This window comes from Caretta caretta, chromosome 27 (genome assembly GCF_965140235.1).
Source record: "Caretta caretta isolate rCarCar2 chromosome 27, rCarCar1.hap1, whole genome shotgun sequence".
In the NCBI taxonomy this organism is placed as follows: Eukaryota; Metazoa; Chordata; order Testudines; family Cheloniidae; genus Caretta; species Caretta caretta.
The window spans coordinates 14,608,560-14,630,889 of record NC_134232.1 but is presented as its reverse complement, the minus strand read 5'-3'; the positions used below and the strand labels follow the sequence as shown (position 1 = coordinate 14,630,889).

General features: G+C 49.6%; 1 protein-coding gene across 2 annotated transcripts; it reads right to left on the bottom strand.

Annotated features, from left to right (window-relative positions):
• Window positions 1–421: 421 nt before the first annotated feature.
• Window positions 422–17,716, bottom strand: ODAD4 (outer dynein arm docking complex subunit 4). 2 transcript variants are annotated; one of them, XM_048830009.2, is made up of 12 exons: window positions 17,572–17,716; window positions 16,125–16,256; window positions 15,100–15,253; window positions 13,307–13,368; window positions 11,929–12,088; window positions 10,596–10,820; window positions 9,427–9,634; window positions 7,744–7,830; window positions 7,115–7,311; window positions 6,800–6,900; window positions 5,628–5,706; window positions 422–1,548 (listed from the first exon to the last, which is right to left on the bottom strand). In XM_048830009.2, the coding sequence occupies exons 1-12, from the start codon at window positions 17,674–17,676 to the stop codon at window positions 1,349–1,351; spliced, it is 1,710 nt and encodes a 569-aa protein (XP_048685966.1). In that variant the 5' UTR covers window positions 17,677–17,716; the 3' UTR covers window positions 422–1,348. The 2 variants fall into 2 exon arrangements, with proteins under 2 accessions (XP_048685966.1, XP_074979753.1); XM_075123652.1 differs by lacking the exon at window positions 17,572–17,716 and adding an exon at window positions 15,656–15,756 and having other exon boundaries at window positions 16,125–16,195.
• Between the last annotated feature and the right edge of the window lie 4,614 nt (window positions 17,717–22,330).

Below are 22,330 nucleotides of genomic sequence, written 5' to 3'. Positions count from 1 at the left end.
GCCTTGCGCAGTGAGCTGGTTAACAGGGGTGCCCTTTAAAGTAGCAGCAGTAGAGCTGGCTGGGCAATGCTTCTAAGCACAGCTGAACGGGGCAGGGTCCGGAGCTGTTTCAGGCTCCCGGCAAAGTCAGGCAGCCAGCCGTTACAGGGGGGGGATTTTTTTTTGGCACCCTGAACAGCGAACACTTTATAAACATGAGCCTATGGCGAACAATGGAGAGGTCTGCCTGCAGCGCCAGGCTCGTCCGATGGCACACCGCCAGACTGCCCTGAAAGGCGCAGACCCATGCCTGGCTCTGCAATCGCAATGCTCCCAGCTCCCCCAGAGAAGGCACAGCCAGGGCAGCTCCCTCCCCCCTGCAGAGAAGGCACTAGTTGTTAGTCACTGTAGTTCACGCCCTCAAGGAGGCAAGCTGTGGCCATCACGGTTGGCATCATTTATTTACGAGTCACATACACTAAAAATAACATTCCCTTGGCGGCATGAAGGTTTCACCGTGACTCAAAGCCACAGTTGACTTAGGCCACGCTCCACCCAGCACTTGCTCACAGCCTGTGGGAATCAGGCAGCGCGGGATGCGGCCTGGAGGATCCGCGCCAGTGAGTCAGTGGCACGTGAGGTAAAACGCTGTGTCCTACAGTCATGTTACCCAACTTTGCCATGAGTGCAACTGTCCCGGTGGGTCAAATATACTTGCAAGAGCCCAACGCTGCCATGCTAGTGCATGCGGCACGCCCCCGGGAGTGGATGGGACTTTTGCCCTTGCATAGCAGGTGCAGTATTGGGCCCTCAGTAACGTCTGACTCTCTGTCAGAGTCCTGGGCCAGCTCTACCCCACCAACTTTTGCCGGCTTAGCTCCCTCAGCCCGCGGTGTAATGAAATGGGTTCCCTGATCGCCACGGCTGTACCAGCAAGACCCAGTTATACCAGCAAGCAGGCGCTTTTGCTGGTATAGCTTAGTTTGCTCAGAGGGGCTGGAATAAGCTACATTGGCAAAATTGCTGAGTTTTTTACCAGAGAAAGCTGTGGGCACAGCAGAAAAGCTTCTAAGCACAGACCTGGCTCTGAACTCTAGGCAGAAAGGCTGGGAGGGGGAGGGAAGTAACAGAACTCCTCCCACAGTAACAGCCCAAACAGCCTTGAATGGAGGGCTTGGGAACATGGGGAAAAAAGTATTTAAAAGGGAGGGCAAAGAGCAAGAGTAGCCCCAATTCTGACGGAGCTGACTCCATGTCCAGGGAAAATAGGGGCCATTTCACACTAACTAAAATGCACTAGTTTGCAAACCCAGCAACCCCTCATGAACTTTAACCCTAACGAGTGGTTTCCTGGGGAAATGCTGCCTCTTTATTCAGGCAAATCCTGATGAGGCTCTGCATAATCTTCCCCTTTCTCTCCCTCTGTCTCCTCTTTTTCTTCTCCTCCTCCTCCTCCTCTTCCATTTCTCTCATTCTCTTCCTTTTCTATCTCCTTTTGTTTGTTTTCTTCTCTTTCTTTTTGGTCCTCTGCCTCCTCTCCTTCCTGGTATTCATCATCGTAATCGTAATCTGGAAAAGAAATCAGTGCGAGGTTTCTTTAACAGAACAGCAGAGTTCCTCCCACCAAGCACTGAGCAGAGAATGGAGCTGCACCTTCCAGGTGTGGAGGGCACTTAATGAGGAGAGGAGCACCAGGGCTGCTGAGCTCTTCCACCCCATTGATACAGTCTTTCCTCCCCCCTCCCTTTTTTTTGGTCTCAACAGGTTAAAGTCATCCCTGGAGTAAGGGCTTAAGTTGTAGGTCAGAGCTGGCAAGTTGCATCTGTTTGGAATTCATGTTTGCACAAAAAGAGGTGAACTCTGTTTAGTCACCCAGGGCCAGTGGGGGAGAATGCTGCTGGGAAAAGGGGTGTGGTTGGGTTCAAGGGGCATTGGTCTTTGCCAGTTCAGGGGTGGTACATTCAACCCAGAAGTGTGTAACAGGAGGATGTATATCAAACTAGTCATCAGTTACACACATACCGAGATTTACCCCGGCCCAAGATCTGCATGCCTAACTCTGAACAGTGCATACCCTGCAGGGTTTATGGGGGAAAGCTGGCTGTCAGACCAAACAGCACTCTAAGAATGAAGCTAAGATTTAAATATTAAATTGGCACTCTTCTCATAATACTTAAATAAGTGGCATATACTGAAACATTTATTCTTATGGATTCAGATCCATATAGCTGTATAATAGTCACACATACAATATCCAGTGTATATATATATATATAAAAACTTTGTATCCCTTTTATATTTTTATTTTATTAAATAACAACCTCAGACTCTGGGGCTATGTATCGGTGCAGGGGACTGCCCTCCCAGATCCAACTGCGGGAGCAGGGCCTCCTGTTGTATATTAATTGAGGATCTATTACACCTGAATTAACCACCCAGTTTGTGTATTGCAGATATATTTCAGTGTATAAATATGGGAGCCAAACTTTCAGGGTATTATATGTAACAGACACAGTCTAAAATGGTTTCAGTTTTATAACATTTCAAATATGTTCACTTGAGGATCCATTTGAGTAAACTCTCTGCCATGGTGTTACATAGCTGCTTCTCCCACAAGGGGTCCGTGGTGATCCTGTACTCTGTGAGACCTTGGATGGCCCTCCCCACTGCCAGCCTTAGACCAGTTTCATATCACTGCATGGCGATACTCCTGGTTGCACCAATGAGTGGATCATGCCCTCTACTTTCTTCCATGCTCCCCCCCTGCCCTGCCATAGCTGGAGCACTCACCAAGGACCCCACTGCAGACTTGCCTTACAAAATGACCTATTTATTATCTTTTTAAGACTGGATGCTTGACACAGTTGCCAACTTTCACGCGGTAAATAAGCACCCTGACTTTCACACTAAGCCAAAAATCAGGCTAATCCCATTTCAAAATAAGGCCAAAATAAGCCAATCCCTAAGAACCCCAACACTCTATGTGACTAGATCCCCTCGGCGTGCAGTCTGGGACTGGGGTGAGCCCGCTGTGCACTCCTGACTCTCTTCCCCCCTTGCCCCTGCTTGCCGGGAGCCAATCAAAAAAAAGAAGCAACAAGTTACAAGCCAAAAAACTAGCCAACAAGCAACTCACAAGCCAATTAAGCCAAAAACGAGCCCCATTTCTGCGTTTTTCCCCCAGGTTTGGCATGTCTGGTGCTTGAGTGGACTGCTTGCCTTCTGCAAGCAGTTACAGGGAAACTCGGGAAATGCTGCCACCTACAGCTCAAAGTTGATACGGCACTTAAATACCTAGCCATGGAACTCTCTGCGTCCTCTGCTGAATTCTTCCCCATTACATCAACTTGTACAGCCTCAGTCAGTGGCTGCAGCATCACACAGGTAACCGTAAGCATCCCACAGCTCAGGGCTATTTTTAAACTCTGTTCTGCCCCCATTGTGCTGGTGTAACCCCCCCAGTGTCGACAGCAGTTACGTGTGTATGGAGGAAAGAAGATGCAATGGCTGCAGTAATCAAGTTGGGATTGAAAATTGTGGGTCACTGCACAAACACCGCACTGCAGGTTGCTGCCGCCCTGCACTGACTCTTGTCCCCCTGCGGCAGCTCCCGAGGGAATGGAGTTATTCAGGTGGTGATGGGAAATTGGATACAGTTTATTTCAGGTGGATTCCAAAAGCCAGCTGAGCTTTTCCCTCTTTCTCTTTCCTGCATGTCTCATATCCACGCAGCATTAGGTACAATCACATTTTGTAGCTGTCTATTTAGGTTCTTGCCAGGCCCATCACTGTGGTGTTGGGGCACTGGAGAAATTAACTTCTTTATAGGAGTCACTTTGTGTTTTGGAAAATGTCTTGTTTATAAATAGCACTAACGTGTGTTAAAGAATTGGGGCCAGATCCTCAGTTGGTGTAAATGAGCATCGCTCCATAGAAGTTGGAGAGATGCTGATTTACACCAGCTGGGGATCGGAACCTCAGTGATAAAAAGCAAAGCCACCGTTCATAGCCAATTTATGGTTTCACATGTCTATACACAAATGCAAGGACTATGGGGAAGAAACAGAAAACGGGGAGCATGAGCCATAAGCTAAAATATGACTCAACTGGCATCACAGAGATGTGGAGGGATGAATCTCGAGACTGGAATATTTGGACAGAGGGGTACAGTTTGTTCAGGAAGGGCAAGCCAGGGAACAAGGAAGGAGGTGTTGCATTGTACATCAAGAACGTATACATCTGTTCTGAGGTTCAGAAGGAGGGGAGAGGCAGACCAACTGAAAGTCTCTGGATGAAGATAAAAGTGGGGAAAACCAGTGGTGACACCACCATAGGGGGCTGCTATATAGACCGCCGAATCTGGAGGAAGTGGGGGATGAGGCATTTCCAGAACAAACAACAGAAATATCCAGAACTCAAGAGCTGCTAGTAATGGCAGACTTTAACTACTCAGATTTCTGTTGGAAAAGAAATTCGGCAAAACACAAAATGTACAGTAAGCCCCTGGAATGTCTTGGGGACAATTTCTTGTTTCAGAAGGTGGAGGCAGTAACCTGGGACATGGCCCTTTTAGACGTGATTCTAACAGGGAGGAATTGGCTGCAAATCAGAAGGTGGAAGGCCATTTGGGTGAAGCGATCATGAAATGATAGAGCTACTGCTTCTAAGGAAAGGAAGGAGAGACAGCAGCAGAACAAGGACAAGGGACTTCAAGAAGGCAGACTTGAACACAATCAGAGAACTGGAAGGTAAGATCCATGGGAAGAAAATCTAAGAGGAAAAGGAGTTCAGGAGAGCTGAGAGTTTCCCAAGGAGACAATGTTAAAGGCACCACAGCAAACTATCCTGATAGGAATAATAGTAAGAGGCTGATATGGCTCCATCAGGAGCTCGTAATCCTACAGAAAGTGGAACCATGGACAAATAGGCAAGAGTGAGAACAAGCAAACAGCACAAGCATGTAGAGACAATATCAACAGTTTAAGGCACAAAATGAATTACACGTAGCAAGGGACATAAAAGGCAGTAAGAAGAGGTTCTATAAATACATTAGGAGCAAAAGAAAGACACAGAAAAGGGTAGGTCTACTATTTAGTGGGGAAGGAGAGCTAACAACGGATGACACCAAGAAGGCTAAGGTGTTCAGTGCCTATTTTGATTCAATCTATTTTGATTCACTAACAAGGTAAATTGTGAGCAGATACCTAACACAATACATGTTATCAACAAGGGGGAAGGCACACAAGCCAAAATAGGGAAAGAACAAGTTAGACAATATAGAGATCGATTCAAGTTGCCAGGATCTGATGAAATTTACTTAAGGAAATAGCTGAAGCAATTTTGGAACCATTAGCAATTATCTTTCAGAACTCCTGGAGGATGTGAGGACCTGGAGGACTGGAGCAGGGCAAACATAGAACCTATCTTTAAAAGGAGAAAAAAGAGGACCTGGGGAATTATAGACTAGCCAGCCTAACTTTGATACCTGGAAATATATTGGAACAAATTATTCATCAATCAGTTTGTGAGCACTTAGAGGATTATAGAGTTAGCTACTCCTCCAAGTGTCCTGTGATGATGTAGAAGAGAAGGGGATATGCAAAACTTTCTACATTGTTTTACACACCGATTCCCAGGTGAATTAGTACCTCTTAAAGATTCGATTCTCTCTGTCCTTTGTTCTGCTTTCAACTCTTCAATGAAGTCTTTGTTCGCATCATCTAAGGCCTGAAGTTGACAAGAATAATTAGTGACAAATCTAGACATGCAGTCACATGACAGGCCTATTCAAAAGTTTGTCCCATTATCATAGAATATCAGGGTTGGAAGGGACCTCAGGAGGTCATCTAGTCCAACCCCCTGCTCAAAGCAGGACCAATCCCCTCTGCTGTCCCCTCTCCCATCATTCCTTGCTCTTTTGGTGCCTTTAAAGCTACCTGCAGTGAAGAGCCTCTTTGCTCCATTCCTCCCCCCATTGTGATTGCACTACTCTCGCTAATATACTCCTTAGCACACTTCAGCAGGGATCATCCCTTCCTCCTTACACCCCCGTCCCACACAGCTAGCACTGTTTTTCCCATTTTTAACTAAACAATAGAGGTGGTTCCCCTGTGCTCGGAAACACACTTAACGGATCCCCAAACAGGCACACATTCATGCTGAAGAAGCACTGTTCTGTGTTTTGAAATACTAGGTGAGATCAGCCCTTTTTGTGATCTACTCCAATGAGATTATGAATCACCTGGAGGACTACCTATGCATGCAGGCCATTGCTAGGGCAGCAAGCATATGTGCTGATAACATGCAAATCATGCCCCCCCAATTCATAGCCAATACCCATATTGTTCCTGTCATGGAGGTCATGCAGAGTAGCCTCTCCATGATATTTCAGAGAGGCCAGAACAGGGGGGCCATATTCAACCTCACATTCCAGTTGCTGGCCATGAGCTTGCTGGCATGCACCTGGATGCAATGAAAGACAGAATTTGACTCCTGGCTACACTGAAGTCAATAGAAGTTCTGCCACTGACTCCAATAGGTCCAAGATTTTACCCCGTATATTTCCAGCATTAGCTCACATTGGGACCGAGTTTTCTAACTCAAGAGGTTTCATATGTTTTTTATTTTGGGGAGCAGCTTGACAGAGGCTGCCTTGTTCCTCGTGTGAGACATTTCATTCCCTAATCCCCCAGCTGCCAGCTGGCATTCTCTTCTTGCCCTGGGTCCCTGGCCCCATGGACCAGAAGTTGAGAACAACAGTGATCGGTAACTTCTGAACATTGCCCCAAAACTCCTCTCTTGATTACAGTAAATCACTTACGATGATGATGGCCTGCTGAGCTGCATCGTTATGAATGAGTTTTGCCTTCTCAAGAGCTTTTTCAAAGTTCATAACTGCAGATTGGAAGTCTTGAAGTTTCACTGTAACAGACAAACAAGAATCCATTTTAATGCAGGACTAAGAACAAGAGGAAACTATTATGTTAGCCCAATGAGCCTTGAAAAGTCTTGAAAAGACTTTTGCTCAAATGAGACTTTGTGGGGTTGTTTGTAAGGCACAGACAGGTTTAATGAAGCTGTGGAGTAGACTCAATGTCTGCCATCTTTAAAGCAAATTTTTCAACAATGTCTTTACCTTGTGCTTGTGCAACCAGCACACTAGCGTTGAGTTGCCACTCAACATCACCCTCCTCCTCCGCTGAATGGAGAGATTTTTCTCCATAATCCTGGGCCTCTGTTGCTTCATCGAGCTCTAGGTAACATCGGCCAATTTCATGGAATAACCACGTCTTCTCCAGGCTGGTTTTTGCCAGTGGGATCTTCTCCTCCCATCTTTACACAGGAAAAGAAAGTTACTTCTACTGCCCTAGGTTCAGTGTAATGTTGGCTCTTGGCTTTTTAAACCCTTAAAAGGGTTGCAGATGCTTCCATTACCCAAAGTCTTATTATGCTGAGGCCTCTTAGATGTTTGGAAAGAGAGCAAGTCAGAAAGTCTGGAAGACTCTGGGGGTTGGGTTACAAAGTCATTTACTCTCAGGGCTGCCGGTTTGAATCAAGGCAAGATCAATCCTTGCAACTGGAAATTGTTACTATCTGATGGCTGTCCAGTGGCCTGTCCAGTGCAGCTCCTCGTGGCGAGTGTCCACATCACAGCTGGCATTAGCAGTACCCCTTGTTGACAGCATAATTAAATACATGGACCAAGCAACACCCGTTTAATTGTAAATCTACTTTCTTACCTGTTATGTTATGAATGTTACGTACGTGTCAATAGCTTGCTGGAATTTGCCAATTCTGGCATAAACCCTGCCAATGTTGTCAAGAGCTCTGGAGATGGCATCTGGCAGATCACTGCATTGAAGCGAAAGAACGAGGTCTTCAAAGAGTCTTGCCCCTGAATAATCCTGCATTTTCTTAGGCTCCCTCTATATTCTCTTTAAGATTCACCGGTTCAGTGAGCTCACATAACAATGTCAGACAGCACTAAAGGAACACTGTCAGTTTGAAATACTTTTTACCAACTACTGTTCTAAGTACCACCTAAGATTACTGTAGCTGGAAGAGATAAGTGGGGGGAATGGGTCTGCTTTATCCATTTTTGTTTGTTTGCATTGGTTTTTTGTGCATTTGATAAGACACTTTTTGTGTGCAGTCACTTCCACAGTTCCCTCTGTGTAGTCAGTCAGTTGTGTGGATTTTCACATAGCAACATGGGCGAGAAAAGCATTTTGTATTTGGAAAGTGTACCATTTCTAGGGGTGAGTAACGGGCACACGTAGTACTTAAAAGTACTTTTAACTCATTTTTCTGTTCAATTAAGTAGATTTCAAGTTGATAGGGTGTGACATAGGGCCCATTTAAAATTGCAATGGGATATTGTGCTGAGATAGATGCCATGTCTGTGGTGGAAGTTAAAGAAACAAAGCAGCTTTTTTAAATCATTGAAAAGGAGAATCCCAGGGTCCTAGTCTGCATTCGCTCGCTCTCAGTAACCAGGCTCTGCTGTCCAGTGCTCTGTGTGAGCTATTGGTCAAAGCTAATGGCTACTCACTTTATAAGAATGCACCCTGTAGCGCACCAAGTGTTCTTTACAAATGTTAATGACCAAACCCTCACGCCCCTCCTCTGATATGAACCAGTTTTACTATCCCTAGCTGACTCGGGCTCAGGCTGTGGGACTGTCTCCTTGCTGTGTAGACTTCCCAGCTGGGGCCAGCTGCAGGTGTCTAGTTGCTGCGTAGACATACCCTACATGCATTGCCCCAGGTCACACAGTGAGTGAACAGCACAACCCAGATCTTCTCACTCCTGTCCTGCACTTTAACCACTAGAGGACGCTTCCTCCCTGCCTAATCACTGCACTGGCAGCAAAAACCCAAACGGGTCCAACAGGGACCTCCTTGCTTTGTGAAGTGCTCTGCAAAACTCCATTCGGAGAGGACGATATAAAGCCCATTCTGCTCCATTCTCTTCCGCCTGAACGTTTTCTGCAGGAGCGGATGGCTGTACCTCCTGCGTACTGACGTAATGACTCAAATGAAAATGATTTCCCAAGCCAGAAAACCTATCAAGAAATCTGATTATAACGTTTTCTTAGGCAGAAGCATTGCCGGGGGCAGGGTGGAGGGCTGGGAATCAAGAGCTCCGGGTGCAAGCCCTGGCTCTGACATGGATTTGGTCTGTGTCCTTGGGCAGGACACACGCATTGTTCTCCCTCAGCCTCCCTGTTTGTACCATGGTGATGATGATACGTCAGTGGATACCGTGAGGGCACGTAATGACTGGGTCTAGTGCCATCAGGTCCCCAGAAGAGCAGGGCTATAGAAATTCAAAGCATTATTTGAGAATTGCCCTTCAGTTAGGCAATGTGCCCTTCCCATCTGAACTCCTACCGCCACACATTGCCTCCTTTCCCCGCCCATCCCAAGTTAACATTGGAGCACTCACTTTTCCCTTGCGATCTCCAGATCCATCTTGTGACTCTGCAGTGCAGCCCCCATTTGCTCCATCTCTATCTGAGCGTTCCCAATGCAGCTGTAGAGGTTTCCAATCAATTCGTTCTTGTTGGGAATTTCATCGTCAGACCAACCTTCGATTGTTTTTAGCACATGCTCAGCTTTCTTACAGCTTCCTTCAGGGCAGCTACTGGTCAACACTAGAAGCATAGAGAGAGGAACGCTCAGCACCAAGTGGGGCACAGGGACAGCTGGGGAGACACAGGGCCTGATTCTCCACTGTGTCTTTGGGGACTCATTTATACCTGTGCAAAATACTGCCACCAATGTAAGTCTGCTTTGGTACCATTTTGCACTCACTTTGCACAGGTGCAAATGAAAACCCCTAGTGCAGGACAATGGAGAATGAGACCCACAGTCTGAAGATGGGTTGGGAGAATCTAGTCGTGCAGCAGGGAAGCTGAATGTGTCATCTGAGAGTAAGTGCTAGACGCAACACCACTATGGCATCTCTTACAGGTCAGTCCATCACGCGGCTCTGTTACCTGTCCCAGCTTTGTGCAATGCTGTGGCAATTAAACCACCATACTATGCTATGGAGCTCTGTCATCTGCCACATTTGGGGGCAATTCTGTGGCAAGGAAAAGGAACTGAGCCTCAGTGATGACGACAGAGGTCTTATGGGTTACAAAGTGAACAGGACAAACACTGAATAGAAATGGCTTGGAGCCCTCTCTCCTCCCTTCCAGACCCTTCTCTGCAAATTCTTCATCCTTCTAGCCCTCTCTGTCCTTGTTACTTTTCAAAGAAGGTAGAGAAGAACAATGCCCTGGCCTCGCCAGTGTCCCAGCCTGGGTGGGCCATTTGCTAAGCACACTGCATTTGCCTACAGGGTTCTAGTGTCCAAAGCACTGCTCTGTACAGTGCTCTGGGATACCCTGAGTATAGGAGGAGCTGGAAAATACCCCAGTGTGTTAAATTCTATACTGAAGTATTGCTTGGGAAAGGCAGGGAAAAGCATGACACATTTTTAAACCTGCTATCATTAGGAAATAACAGCCCTCTAAATGCAGGGCTCCTGCTGATCTGGTCTGTAGCTGCCCACTGTGAATAATATACACCAGTCACAATGCTCTTGTTGCTTCCATGTGGGACACCTACACATATCAATTTCTTCCATGCTCTTCAGGATGTATCTGGCAACTTCCGATGGCTTTCGCTTTCTCTCTGGGAGCCATCTCTGCTGCATGAGCTTGCGGTCTCTCACGCGGGCGTAGATGGGCTTCTGCTGCTGCCAGAATTCGGTGCGGGTGTCCAGGTAGTTAATGCCACCCAGGATCAGGTCCTCCACTGTCATCCCATACTTTGTGCTGCTTTTGATCAAGTCTGGAAATCAGTGAAAGGCAGAACCAGGAGACAGTATTAAAGGATCTGAGGAGTGAAGCCATGATGTGGGGGGACATTTTTAGTGCTAGCCCCAGACTGAGCGCCCTGGAGACTAAGTCCTTTAATAATCCCCGGAACAGACACAGCATGGGTGGTGGCAGGGCAAGCTTCCCCCACCACCTCACCACCCACTGCTGTCATGCCTAAACCTGGCATGTAAGCATGACCCGTAAGAGTCAGTGTCCACGGCCCCTTCAATCCTTGTCTTCAATGGTGAAACAACCCAGGAGAGGCTCAGTGAGCACTAGTGGTGGTGAAGTTTGGTGATCTGGACACCTGTCCCACTCGGCCATAGCTCAAGATGAGAAACTGTCTGATCCACTTATAGCGTAGATGGCACCTTAATGGAATGTAGGCATCCTGGATTGCATGGATTGTCCCCATGGAATACTGTGAGAACTTTTAAAGTCTCAGAAGATAAGATGGACCCATGCAAGTTAAGAAGACTGGTAACATAACAGCAGGTAACAGGGGACTAAAGCCTCTCTCCTATGTTCCTGGGGAAATATTTCTCAAGAAAACTAATTAAACAGGGATGCATTTTCTGCCCAACTCAGAAATCTGATCCTTTTCCGAATCCCACATCTTAATCCTTAGCAGCAAAACCATGACATTGACCAGTCCAAAGCAAAACTGGTGCCTTCAACTTAATTCAACACGAGTTTATCTAATCAACTATGACATTTGTACTTAAAATAATATAATTTCTGCTTTTTATTTTGATTGGCATTGAGGGCTTTGGGCCGGTGTTAGTGGATAACTGAACTGCTTGCTACAGAATGCTGCTATTTAACTAATAAGGAAGTATAAAGTATAAAATGTATTTAGACATTGTTACAAACACTGGTCCTGGAAACTTGAGTAACTTGTATAAATCTGGATCATGTAATTTGTAGGTTTGGGACCACTGCAAACCCTAGCATGTGCTACTTAAGGGGTGGTCTGTCCCCTGGTGGTCATATGAATAACAGAATGAAAGGAAAACGTGGATTTGACTGAATCAAGAGGAATAACGTGTTATATTTAGTTAAATAAAATAGAGAAAGACCTTCATCCTTGAGTAGTTTCTCCAGGTACGCCTTGTCAACATAAAGCTCTCCAAGAAGTTGCCGTTCAGTCTTTTCATTCCTGATGGGCTCCACTTTACTCTGCTGCTTTTGATCCTTTTTGGGGGCTTTGACCTGAAGTTTCTGCTTCACTTTTTTGCTCTGCCGCAGAACAAAACAGAAGGACGCAGAGGAGAGGGATACTGACACAAGCAGAAAGGGCTAGCTTTTGGATCCACTTCCCAAACTTTTTATTCATGAAGGAGAGAATGACACAGGCACAAGACCAGCCTGTTGATCTAGTGGGGATCCAAGTTCAGATCCCAAGCACCCCCACGCACTCGCTCCCTAGGACAGCAGCTTTATAAAAGCAGGAGTTCTGCCCCTTCTGAGAGATAGTGTCTTGCACTGCTCTTGAGTGACTCCAGCTGACCAGTGCTAGACTCAGTGCATGCAGGCTCCTGGGGGTGGGGCATCCAGCCCTCCACAGTACGAGAAAGGGTGTTGGGGGGAAGATCCCCGCAGGCCTTCCCATCCCAAATCCTAATCCAGGTTCAAAACACACCCATAATAAATACATCCTGGGATGGCTCTACAGGTTAAAGTTACTGTACTTCTCCTAAGCACATTCAGCCACATATTCCCAAGTGGCCACTGATGATGGCGGCCTCTATTTCTGGATGCCCAACTTTAGACACGTTGGTCCTGATTTCCACAGCTGCTAAGCAGCCACAGCTCCAACTGGAGTCAAAGGACTCGGCAGGACCTTGCGAAAGTCAGGCCCTTGAACCCTGACTTTCTGCGGAGTTGAGCACTCACTGCTCCCGCTGATGTCAAACTGTTCAACGCTCCCGAGGAGCCACGTGCCTCAAGCTGGGCACCCAAAAATTGAGCCACCCGAAATCCGTGGCCACTTTTGAAAAGTTTAACCTTAAAGCAAGTCAAACCAAAGTAGGTGCTACAGATTGAGCATGCCCCCCGATGTCCCTACTGAAATTGATGGAAAGTACTCATGTGAGTAAGGCCAGCAGAATTTGGGCCCATAGCTAGACACAAACACAGATGCTCTTAATGTCCTCTTTCCTGTGTGATAGTCTGTTTGAAAGCAGTGGGAGTTTTGCTGGTGGAAAGGCGCCAGATCAGGTGTTCAGTTTCTCCTTGGCTGGTGCTCTCTTCCGATAGAGCTACACAAAATGTCAAGAAGGCAGAACTGTCTGCCACGCATGGCACACTGGGCTGACCCCAGAACTTTAGTTCTACTGATACGGCTGCAGAAAGTCTCAGCCATTTTTTCCCCTGGTTGTGCCAATTCACCAGAAAGCATTTAGCATTGTGGTATCTCTAGTGAGCTTCCCAAGAGAAATGTCGTTCACACCATACCTCTGCCTGCCTGCTTAAAAAGCAGAGGTCCCCTTTGTTCTCCAATTTAACTGAGGAAGGACCTGCAAACGGAGAAAACATGCTTGTGAGCATTCAAGAACTGCAACGCACAGGCCCTAGAGTTTAACACAGATGTAAATGTGCTAGGCCAGTAATGCCCTGTTCGAAACAAAGCTGGGCACTTATCGCGGCATTTGAAATACGTGGCAAGTTCTGTATCCCTCTCTTCCGTCTAAGAGCAGGAATTGCAGCTCAGAGAAACAGCTCAGCTGCATGTCTTATTAATAAGAATTATTATTGTGGCCCCTATGGTAGCACCAAGGGGTCACAACCACAGATCAGGGCCCCTTTGCACCAGGCACTGTACAAATACAACAAAAAGACAGTCCCTGCCCTAAAGAACTTACAATCTACCTATAAGACAAGAGACAACCGGCCAGTTAAACAGGCAGATGGGGCAGTACCAGAGTGGGATACCAGGACCTCCACCAGCCCAGAGAGTTATTTCTAAATCATATTTGTCAATATTTAGAGCAAAATGCCCTGCTCTCAACTCTGCCAGTCTAACTGCATGCAGGCACCACACAGCTTTGGCCAAGCCAGAAGGGGGAAAGGAGAATCAGACACTGTTCTAATGAATCTCCTCAGGTGAGAGAGTCAGGACAAGACTATCTAGACCAGCCTGGGAGGAGTTTCTCAGACTATCTAGCTAGCTGTTCATGGTCTCCATTGCCGTAGTATCCAGAAGCCTCCCAGTTACATGAAAATACAGCTAAAATAACAGTTGTCTCTTGCTTCTTTCCCAGTCTTGAGAAGAAACAGCTTGATTGTTGATTAGCATGTCTGTTTGCTTTTGTGGGTGGGTAGGTGTACTGTCAGTCCAAGTCTCTGTGTTCTGTGCATGTCGGGGAGGCGGGTGCCATCATTCTATGTCTATATGTGTCCTGTGTGGGTAGGTGTTGTCTGAAAGTTGCTGTGGTGTGTGTGTGTCCATAAGTGGGGGTGTGATGTATGTCTGTGAATAGGCATGCTGTCTGTCTATGAGTGGGTGTACTGCATATCCTTGTGAAGACATTATTAAGGGAATGCTAAGTGGAAGAAATTAGTTTTATATCTAGCTCTGAACACTAGAAGGCCTTAGATCACTTTTGCCTCTGGCTGGATTGAGTTCTAGTCTAGGTCTAGCTCCTATGAAAGTGTTGCCTCTCCCTACTGGTTGACAACTTTCACTTGTCCCAAGCAGATCAGCTGTCATGGGAGGTCAGGGTCACAGCAGGAGATGTGGTTTCAGGAAGCTGAGATTAATTTCACTGAAAGGCTCTGAACATCAGGACAGAGACCTTGAAATGGATTCTGTAGTCAGTGGGGAGCCAGTGTAGCGAGAAGAGCAGCAGGGTGCTAAGCAGATGGGCCACTGCGTTTTGAACGAGCTGGAACACTTTCAGAGTTTGGGGCTTTGTTCGTACATGTAAGTTGCAATAATCAAGCATAGGGTAATGACGGCATGGATCAGGGGGTCCAGGTCGACACCTGAATCTGTATTACTGGGGGGTAATTAGATACTGTAACAAAATATACATTTGGCCAGTAACACAGGTTGGACCCTATTGGGAATTCCCTGACCTCAGCTGAAAATGGCAATTATGCATGTGATTCAGGAGGCCGACAGATCTTCCTGTGCAATGTCCTCTCATTCTCTGAGCACGTGAGGAACTAATATAATATAGGACCACAGCTACTGAATTGCCTGCTTTGGGATACGCTTGCATTGTCAATAAACTGTAACATCTTACTTCCGACAGAGTTGTCAATCGCTTCCTGAGCTTTCTGAATTCCTAGCCTGAATTCCTGTAGCTCTGGACGTAGTTTGTGGCCTCGGTGATAATACACTAGTGCAAATTCAAAGTCGCCCATGGTGTACAGGGTCTCAGCCTTTTGGTAAAGCCCCTGTAATGAAGGAAACAAACAGTCTGAATGTAATACATAGAACAGCTCCCAAAGCAGTGAGGAGAGTGCTACGGGCCATCTCATCTCTGCCAAGCATAAAGCCTGATCCTGCAACCATGACTCCGGTGAGTTTCCTTCACTTCCTTGGGGTCACTATAAGGGGAGGGGTTCCAGATCAGGCCCCTGTTGCTGTCAGACTGTAAATATTTACAGCTGTTTATGTGATGCTGGAATAAAGTGTGAGTGTGTCCAGCAAACCTCAACTGAAACTAGAGTTTCCCTGTAGAATATGGGATTTTCAACTGGATAGAAGAACAGCTCTCCAGACAACCCACTGTCCTGACAGAACAGACAGGGCTTGCACTGAGCACAAGCAACACAAGGGCAGATTCAGCAACTCACCGGCAGCTCTGATCTCATATTCTGGAGCAGGAACAAAGAGTGGGGAAGAGGAGACTTTAACAACCCACTGCTCCCCCCTGGCTTCTTGGGGTGTGTCTGCACTGCAAAAACAACAAACAAACAAACAAAGGCCACAGCAGCAAGTCTCAGAGCCTGAGTCTACAGACTTGGGCTCGTGTATGGTGCTAAAAAGAGCAATACAGACAATGTTCCCACTCAAGCTCTGAAACCCAGTCAAAGGGGGGTGGCCACAGGGCCCGAGCTCCAACCTGAGCAGGAATGTCTACACTGCTATTTTTAGCACAGTAGTTCAAGACCTTTGACCACAAGTCCATAGACACAGGCTCTGAGACACCCTGCTGCTGCTTTTTTTTTTTTTTTTTTGCAGTGTAGATGTACCCTTGGTGCCCCACTCACTGAAGGCCAGTCCTAGGTCCACACCAGTCCCTTGTCCCCTAATGCTATTTACCTTGGAGAATGTTTGGTCATTTTGAAGAGAGGCTTCTGCATCTCTCAGGGAATTTTCTGTGTCCCCGAGTTTCAGGTAACACACTGAACGGGCGACCAGGCCATGCTTATCCCCTGCTTTCACCTGCAGAGCCTGGGATGCAAACAGAGAGAAGCATTCAGTCACAGAGGTGCTGGGCTTGTCAGCACAGGAAGCACGCACCGGCACCTGTATTTGATAGAACCTGCTGCACATCTGTGACGCCCTCCCAGCCAGGATCTCCATGTGATTCCCAAGCATTCATGAACAAAGACTCACAACCCCCGCAAGGGGTAAACTGTATCACCCCTTTGGTGGTAACTGAGGCACGTGACTTGAGAGAATCAGTAGAAGAGGCAGAAATAAAACCCAGGACTCCTAGCGCCCAGGCCCCTGCTCCAACCTCTGGTCTCCACTCCTTAGAGAACTGGAGAAATAACTTTGCCCTCATTAAATCGCTCTGCCCTGGCCATTCAAATCATGGAGGGAAGTAAGTTGTGGTTTGAGGTTCTGGTCCCGGCTCAGGGCTGATGAGGAACACTGACACGTGTCACTGACCGATGCAGACATTGGGATGACACCACGGCCCTCCCCTTGTGATGTCACTACTTCTCCGCATTCTCTTGTGCTCTGTCCCCAGATCCACGCATGATAGCCCTTTGCTCCCTTGCTACGTCTCCTCCCCACATGTGCTATCTCATCTCACTGCATCCCCTCATCTCCCCAGGCCGTGTCCTCACATCCCCTCGCTCCTGTGCACCACACCCCCCGCCACGTGCGTGTGCCACGTCCCCTCGCTCTTGGACACCACACCCCTGCTACACGCGTGTGCCACGTCCCCTCGCTCCTGGGCACCACACCCCCTGCCACACGCGTGTGCCACGTCCCCTCGCTCCTGGGCACCACACCCCCTGCCACACGCGTGTGCCACGTCCCCTCGCTCCTGGGCACCACACCCCCCGCCACGCGCGTGGCACGTCCCCTCACTCCTATGCACATCCCCTCGCTCCTGGGCACCACACCCCCGCCACACGCATGTGCCACGTCCCCTCGCTCCTGGGCATCACACCCCCCGCCACGTGCGTGTGCCACGTCCCCTCGCTCCTGGGCACCACACCCCCTGCCACACGCGTGTGCCACGTCCCCTCGCTCCTGGGCACCACACCCCCGCCACGTGCGTGTGCCACGTCCCCTCGCTCCTGTGCATCACACCCCCCGCCACGTGCGTGTGCCACGTCCCCTCGCTCCTGGGCACCACACCCCCCGCCACGCACGTGCCACAGTCCCACATCCCGTCCCCCAGCCCCGCGCCCCGCGCCTGGCCCTGTATCAGCACCCCACTGTCGACCCCCGACCCCCAGCTACCCGCGGGGGGGGGGTGTTAATGCTCATGAATATTCATGAGCGATGTGCATAATCAGCCCCTCACGTTGGTGAAGCTGGCCAGCGCCTTGCCGTGCTCCCCGCGCCGGCTGAGCAGCGCCCCCTCGGCCATGAGGCTGGAGAAGGTCCCGCTCAGCCCCGCGCCCTCCATCGGCCCGCGCCGCCCGCCGCCGCCCGGCAACCGCTGCCTGGCAACCGCCGCCGGACTTCCGGGGGGCGGGGCCTGCCACACCCCCGCGGGGCCCCGCCCCCGCGGAGAGAGGAGGGGGCTCCTCGCGCCCCGCCCCGCGCTCTGCTGCCCCCCCTCCCCCTTCCCTGGGCCTCGGCCCTGCCGGTCCCCCCGGGTCCCCCCTTCCCTGCTGGGCCCCTGGACCCCCCCTTCCCTGCCCCCCAGCTCCCCCTTCCCTCCCTGCCAGCACCCCCGGACCCCGCTTCCATGCCCTCCAGCTCCCCCTTCCCTGCTGGGCCCCCCGGGCCCCCCCGACCCTCCCTTCCCTGCCGGCCCCTCCGGGCCCCTGCTTCCCTGCCCCCCAGCCCTCCTGGACCCCCCTTCCCTGCCCCCAGCTCCCCCTTCCCTGCCCCCAGCTCCCCCTTCCCTGCCAGCCCCCTGGACCCCGTTTCCCTGCCCCCCAGCTCCCCCTTCCCTGGGCCTCAGCCCTGCCAGCCCCCCCGGGCCCCTCCTTCCCTGCCGGCCCCCCCGGGCTCCCGCTTGCCAGCCCCCCATCTCCCCCTTCCCTGCCAGCCCTCCGGCCCCCCAGTTCCCTGCCCCTGCCAGGCCCCCGGCCCCCGCTTCCCTTCCCTGCCAGCCCCCCCGGGCCTCCCCTTCCCTGCCGGCCCCCGGGCTCCCCCTTCCCTGCCAGCCCCCTGCTTCCCTGCCAGCCCTCTGGCCCCCACTTCTCTGCCCCCCATTCCCTGCTGCCCCTGCCAGCCCCCTGGTCTCCGCTTCCCTGCCCCCCAGCTCCCCCTTCCCTGCCAGCCCCCGCTTCCCTGCCAGCCCCCTGGCCCCCTCTTCCCTGCCCCCCATCTCCCCCTTCCCTGCCAGCCCCCTGGTCCCCACTTCCCTGCCCCCCATCCCCTGCTGCCCCTGCCAGCCCCCCGGTCTCTGCTTCCCTGCTCCCCATCTCCCCATTCCCTGCCAGCCCCCGCTTCCCTGCCCCCCAGCTCCCCATTCCCTGGGCCTTGTATCTGCCAGCACCCCAGTTCCCACTTCTCTGCCCCCCATCTCCCCAGTCTCTGGTGCCTTGTCCCCACTAGCCCTCTGGTCCCCACTTCCCTGCCCCCCATTGCCCCACAAGCTTCCCATTCCCTGGTGCCTTAAACCTGCCAGCCTCTTACTGCCAGCCTTCTAGATCCCCCGCTTCCCTGCCCCTCCCCATTCCCCCAGTGCCTTATTCATGGCCAGCCCCACAGCTCTCCACCCATCCCCCAATCTGCCCTCATGTGTCCCCCCACAAACACTTCCCTCCCTGTACCCTATTGCTTCATAGGTATCCCATTCCTCCTTGTGCCTTATCTTCTACCAACCCTCTCTGCCAGCCCCCATCACCCCATCTTCTGCCCCCCACACACTCCCTACACCTCGTTCCCCCCAAAGAACTCCATTCCCTCTTGTTCCTTATCATCCCACACCCCTCCGAACAAGGCCTCCACCCTGTGTACCTTGCCCCCAGTACTCCCAGCCCCTCTGCTCACTGCCTTGTCCCTATCCCCCTCCCCCTGCACCTTGTCCCTCTCCCAGCCCCGAGTACTCCACCCGCCTGAGCACATCACCCCCAGAGCTGTCTGCCCTCTGTGGCCAGGATGCTGTAAGACAAACACCGCTAACTTGGAAGTCCTGCCTGCCACGCAGATCCACAGGCTCCTCTCCTAATGACTGCGATGGACACTGCAGCCCGTTATCTGTGACCCCAAATGTATAAACTTGTGCACTTGGCCTAGTGCCTCCCCTGTGTTGTGATCCCTGCTGTTTGGATGTGGGCCTGACCCCCATGTGCACCTATTTCTAAGAGGGGTCATAATGTCGGTCTGACCCTCTTCGGGATTTCCTTAGTGCCCTTCACTCTTGCTCTGCCAAAGAGGGCTATGTGGCACGACTTTCCCAGCCAGACCCTGTGACCTTCAGGGGTATGTGATGTGATATACAAGCTGGAGCAGGGTTGGCCCTTAGTGATGCCATGTGCAAACAGAATCCCAAAGGAAGGCTGTGGAGGAGCCAGAAACAATTGCCCCGTCTTACCTTGGAAGTGCGTGCCTGGTTTTACAGTCCAGGTAAGAATCTGACGATTGCCACGTCACTTTGCACAGCCCTTGTTCTTATTTACTGTTCGTTTCGCGGCAGTGTGTATGCGCCACAGCTAGGGGTCAGGGCCCCACTGTGCTAGACACTGTCCAAATGCATTGTGAGCGTCATTCCCTTTCCCAGAAAGCTTACGAGCTAAGAATAAGAGACCAAAGGTGGCTAAAACAGCGGCACAGCAGAACCCTGGCCCCAATGCGTTTGTGACTAGAATCACAATCCATCCCAGCACAGAGAATGGACAGGGTGCAACACTTGGGTTATTTTATCACTTGGAGGCCTTGCAGATCAGCTGGGTTTTCAAATGTGAGCTGAAGGAAAGAGAGGCTCGTTGTGCTTCTCTTGGGCAGCTGTTTCAGGCACAAGGGCCACGTGGAAAGTGGTACAAAGTCAGCAGTGGATGAAGGAAGGAAGGGGAGTGAGCAGGAAAGAAGCTTAAGAGGCGCGTAGGTAGGCAATGAAGAGAGCAGAGATTTTGGCAGGGGTGGAGCTGCTTTGAAGGGGAGGAGAGGAAAAGCCCAGACCACATTAATATGAGGTCCAGAAAGTTCTAGGAAATCAAGCTAGACATACTCCTGTTGTGGCAATAAATCTCTTGGGAACCACTCTAGCCATTGGGTACAGTATGCTGCTTACCTTTGGTCACTTTCGCCAGTTTGTCCTGAGTCAACAGGTCTGACCTGTTGAGAATTGGAATCAGTCATCTTCTGTATGATTTTGTTCACATGACTGGATGTTTCAAAACTCGTTGCTGGAAGCATAGCCCTGGAAGAACAGCAGGGAAGCCTGGAGCAGGCTCGTCTTGCAGCCAAGTTACGGAAAGGTTTCAGAGTAGCAGCCATATTAGTCTGTATTCACAAAAAGAAAAGGAGGACTTGTAGCACCTTAGAGACTAATAAATTTATTTGAGCATAAGCTTTTGTGAGCTACAGCTCACTTCACTGAACGCATCCGATGAAGTGAGCTGTAGCTCACAAAAGCTTATGCTCAGATAAATATGTTAGTCTCTAAGGTGCCACATGTTTCAGAGGAACAGCTGTGTTAGTCTGTATTCGCAAAAAGAAAAGGAGTACTTGTGGCACCTTAGAGACTAACCAATTTATTTGAGCATGAGCTTTCGTGAGCTACAGCTCACTTCATGAAGTGAGCTGTAGCTCACGAAAGCTCATGCTCAAATAAATTGGTTAGTCTCTAAGGTGCCACAAGTACTCCTTTTCTAAGGTGCCACAGGTACTCCTTTTCAAGTTACGGAAAGTGATTTTGTAAATACTTCACAGTCACTGCTGACACACAGAACTCTCACAAATCCAGGGTTTAACAGGCCAGTCCTTGCCTACAGACAGCCCCCCAGCCTGAAGCAAATACTCACCAGCAACTACATACCACACAACAGAACCACTAACCCAGGAACCTATCCTTGCAACAAAGCCCGTTGCCAACTGTGCCCACATATCTATTCAGGGGACACCATCACAGGGCCTAATAACATCAGCCACACCATCAGAGGCTCGTTCACCTGCACATCCACCAATGTGATATATGCCATCATGTGCCAGCAATGCCCCTCTGCCATGGACATTGGTCAAACTGGACAGTCTCTACGTAAAAGAGTAAATGGACACAAATCAGATGTCAAGAATTATAACATTCATAAACCAGTCGGAGAACACTTCAATCTCTCTGGTCATGCGATTACAGACATGAAAGTCGCTATTTTACAACAAAAAAACTTCAAATCCAGACTCCAGCAAGAAACTGCTGAATTGGAATTCATTTGCAAATTGGATACAATTAACTTAGGCTTGAATAGAGACTGGGAGTGGCTTAGTCATTATGCAAGTCTGCTGCAGTTTCCACGGTATGCATCCGATGAAGTGAGCTGTAGCTCACGAAAGCTCATGCTCAAATAAATTGGTTAGTCTCTAAGGTGCCACAAGTACTCTTTTTCTTTTTTCCTTATGCAAGGTAGCCTATTTCCCCTTGTTTTTTCCTACCCCCCCTCCCCCGACGTTCTTGTTAAATCCTGGATTTGTGCTGGAAATGGCCCACCTTGATTATCATACACAATGTAAGGAGAGTGGTCACTTTGGATAAGCTATTACCAGCAGGAGAGTGAGTTTGTGTGTGGAGGGGGGGAGAAAACCTGGATTTGTGTTGGAAATGGTCCACCTTGATTATCATACACATTGTAAGGAGAGTGATCACTTTAGATAAGCTATTACCAGCAGGAGAGTGGGGTGGGAGGAGGTATTTTTTCATGCTTTGTGCGTATATAATAAGATCTTCTAAACTTTCCACAGTATGCAACCGATGAAGTGAGCTGTAGCTCACGAAAGCTTATGCTCAGATAAATTGGTTAGTCTCTAAGGTGCCACAAGTACTCCTTTTCTTTACACAGAACTGGTTCTCCTGCCTGGTCATCCCTGAATAAGGCAAAGGTACTGAGGAGGCAGGCCCTGAATCTGGTGTCTAGGCGGGGTTAGTCAATCTAGGTTGACAATCTTCTGGT

What these genes read in the sequence shown, in the direction of transcription:
- ODAD4 (XM_048830009.2), bottom strand. Translation starts at nt 17,676, where the DNA reads ATGGAGGGCGCGGGGCTGAGCGGGACCTTCTCCAGCCTCATGGCCGAG. An exon ending in CGCTGGCCAGCTTCACCAAC is followed by an intron (nt 16,257 to 17,571) that starts GTGAGGGGCTGA and finishes TTTGCATCCCAG; the next exon opens with GCTCTGCAGGTGAAAGCAGG. An exon ending in CTGGAGATCGCAAGGGAAAA is followed by an intron (nt 7,831 to 9,426) that starts GTGAGTGCTCCA and finishes GCTTCAATGCAG; the next exon opens with TGATCTGCCAGATGCCATCT.